Source organism: Alligator sinensis, unplaced genomic scaffold (genome assembly GCF_000455745.1).
Source record: "Alligator sinensis unplaced genomic scaffold, ASM45574v1 scaffold255_1, whole genome shotgun sequence".
Taxonomy (NCBI): Eukaryota; Metazoa; Chordata; order Crocodylia; family Alligatoridae; genus Alligator; species Alligator sinensis.
Window position 1 is genome coordinate 876174 of NW_005842270.1, and position 3404 is coordinate 879577.

The window sequence follows — 3404 nt, forward strand, 5'->3', positions numbered from 1 at the left end:
GGGCACAGAAAGGAGCCAATGTGCTCATCGCGGGTTCCCGCAGGCCCCGGGGGACCTGGGCCAGCCCGGCCGGCCGCACCGGCTATAAATGGAGCAGGCAGGGCCTGTGGTGAGCACGAGGAACGTGCCACCGCCCTGAGCAGCTGCGCCGTGACCCAGGGCAGAGCTGGGCTGCTGCAGGCAGAAACCACGGCACCACCCAGCCCAGGGAGAAAGGGCCCTGCAGCGAGGCACTCCCAGCCCAAAGCCCCTCGCCTGGTCCCCCAAAGGACACCCACCCATGTCCCTCCTTGCCACATGCACATGGGTCAAGGCAAGGGGTTAGCTGCCCTGGTCCCTGTCCTTTCAGCTCCAGGGGCATTCACTGGGGATCCGGGGGCTGTGAGCAGGACTGGACTCCTCTTGCACCCACCAAACCCCTGTGCAGCAGCCCAGCTCCACCCGGCCTGACCCAGCCTGCCCCCAGCCCCTGGGACGGGGCCCTCCGGTGCAGAGAGCTGGCCCGGAGCCCAGACATGCTCTCCCTGGGCCTGGGAGAATTGCACAGCCCTGATGTCGCTGCAACCCGCGCTCCCACGGTCGCGGAGAAGCCGGGAGCCCAGGCTGAGCCCTTGGTTCCCAGGGCTGTTGTGATGGACAAGGGCAGGGAAGGCATCCCAGCCCCGGTGATGGGGGCAGCACAGCCCGGCAGAGCTGGCCAAACTGGGGGACAGAGCTGGGAGCCAGTGAGGGGGTGCTGGCTGCAGCAGATGACTCCTAGCCCAGTAGAGCAGAGACATTTTTAGCCCGTGCCCTCTGACCGGGCCGATGGTCACCCCCCGCGTGCCTGGGATGCTCTCGGCCCCACTCTGGATTCCGGCCACAGCAGCTGGCCAAGGCAGCCCCCGGCCCTCTCGCGTGCCCAGGCCCCTGAACTACCCGCACCCCCCACCCTGGGGGCTGCCTATCCCCAGCATCACCCTCCCTTGCCGTCTGAGCAGGGCGAGGAAGGGGTTAATGCATGCTGGATCAGGCCCAAGCGTGGGGGCCCTGCCAACCGGGCCAGCCACACTGACTTGGCCTCTTCAACTGTCCCCGGCCACGTTGCAGCCAGCACAGAGCGGGGCCAGGATGTGGGGACGTCCACGGAGCGGCTGGGGGGGGCAGGGCCGGGCTAGCAGGGGTCGTGGGTCAGGCTCGGGCACCCGCAGAGCAGAGGGGCCGTAGGTCAGCGTGGATGAAAGGCGACCGGTGGCGAGGGGCTTCGACATGCACATGTCTCCGCTTGCTGCGGCCCCCCTCCCTCACTCCCCTGCCCGGGGCTGGGGGGCAGAGGGCCGGAGCGGAGCTAATGTGAACCAAATGCCCGCCCGCAGGCCGAGGCCGAGCCCCACGGTGGCATTTGCCACGCTTCACGCTTGTCACGGGCTCCCCGCTGACTCCCAGCCAGGCAGGGCAGGACCGCGGGACCCCCGGCGCCGGGCGGAGCAGAGGGGCGGGGCTGTGATCCCAGCATGAGCATGCCAGGACCCCCGCAACCCCAGTCCCCCCCTTTTAGCAGCAGATCCCCAAGGATACCCCAGATTCCTGTGGGTACCACAGAGCTCCTCCGGCTGCACGCCCACAGCTGACGGTGCCCTCTCAGTTGCATCCCTCCAACCCCCACCTGGAAGAGAGGGCATTTGGGGGGTGTGCGCACGCCTGTGAAGGCATGTTTGCATGCATGCATGCAGATAATGGCACGCGCGTGCAATGCCGGCCCAGGTGTGTGCATGGGTCCGTGCAGATGGCTGTACAGCCGGCGCCCGCGTGTGCAGGGCGTGAGCTGCTCAGCCCAGGCAGGTGTGTGCAGATGGCTCCACCAGGGCATGCGTGTGCATGGCGTGGGCGTGCAGGGGGGTGCGCCCCTGCTCCCCCCCGGGCCCAGCCTGCCCTGAGAGCACCTGGCTCTGCTCGGCCTGTGCTGCCTGGGGGACTGTGGGTTTCCAGGGGGGCAAACCCTCCTCCAGCCCAGCTCTCCCAGCTGCAGGGGTTCCCCAGTGCCGAGGCTGGTGCCCACCCAGCACCCCCAGACCAGGCACCATGCAGGCAGGGACCTCCGGATACAAGAACCAGGACGGGGAGGGTCAAGAAGGGGGAGATCTGGGCACGCTGAGGAGGTGAGGACCACAGCGGCAGGTCCCAACAGGTCTCAAGGGACCGGTGCTGGGCGCTCCCCTAGCTGTCTGCTCCCAGCCCCCCACCCAGGGCATGCGGGCACAGCCTGCAGATCCATCCCCTCTGCCAACCTGCAGCCCCTTCCTCACAGCCTGGCATGGGGCCGAGCCACGCTCCCAAGCCCCCTCCGTGTCTCTGGGTGGGGAACGGAGATGCCCAGTGCCCGGCAGTCCACGGCGCCTTTCCCACGGGGCACGGAGCCCACGCACCCGCCAGCGCCGGGCGCCGAGGCTGCGGGCGCACCCCTTACCTGAGCCCAGAGGGGCGGCAGGAGGCAGAGGGCGAGCAGGAGAGCGCTGTCCATGGCGGGGCGGCCGCGGGGCTGGTCGGTGCCGCGGGCAGGGACTGAGGGGCTGGGAGTGGGAACCAGGCGCTGGAGCGGAGCTAAAATAAAACTGGAGCCTGGCTGAGTGACAGCACATGTGCGGTGAGTGCGGAGGCCGGGGATCAGGCGGGGGGGCCGGAGCAGCTGTCCCCATTACACAGGTCACATATCCCAGGCCCCCGACCCTGGGGGGGCTGCGAGGGGGAATGCACCGGTTAACCCTCTGCCTGCCAGCTCCCTCCGCCACCCGCCCTGCCCGGGGGAGCCCCGGGGCTCTTCCCCCATCTCCCCTCCCCGCGGCTGAGCTGGCACCCGGGCAGGGGCAGGCCGTGAGCCCGCTGGGGTGGGCTAATGCAGCTCCTCTATGAGCTACGGGGGCATGCACACGGCTGTCCGAGCCCCATGCCTGGCTGCAGGCCTGGGGGGAGTGGGGGCTGGGCCGGACCCCCGGCAAGGCACCGCTGTGCCCCGGTGCACCAGGGCAGCCCAGGCCTGCCCCCACCGCCGAGGGGGTGGCTCAGCCCGGGGCAGGGATCCAGGCTGAACGATGACTGCCCTGAGCTATCCCCCCCAGACCCCAGACCCGTGGAGACGACAGTGCCCCCAGAGCGGAGCCATCCTGCACCCGCCTCGCTCAGCTGTGCCAGTCCCTGCCCCGCAGGGGATGCAGGAAAAGCCCCCGGGAGGTGCCCTGCTTGGGGCCGGCTGCCGCGTGTGGGGCGCAGGGTGCCCGCAGGACGGTGGGGCACGCGGGGCTTGGCCGGGCAGCAGCTCCGTGCTACCGGCTGGGCCTCGGCCGCTGGCAGGCGAGGGATGCTTTGCAACAGCTGCTGCCCGGGCTCCAGGAGTGGCTGGAGGCTGCCCGCGGGGGCCAGGACAGGTG

General features: G+C 70.0%; 1 protein-coding gene across 1 annotated transcript in view; it reads right to left on the reverse strand.

The window, feature by feature from the left end:
* Positions 1–2750, reverse strand: part of CDH15 (cadherin 15) — a 10083-nt gene extending 7333 nt beyond the window's left edge. The window contains exon 1 of the mRNA XM_006027871.3: positions 2447–2750. Within this exon, the coding sequence (XP_006027933.1) occupies positions 2447–2500 (54 nt within the window). The 5' untranslated portion in view covers positions 2501–2750. The remainder of the gene's footprint in view (positions 1–2446) is intronic.
* Positions 2751–3404: the final 654 nt, after the last annotated feature.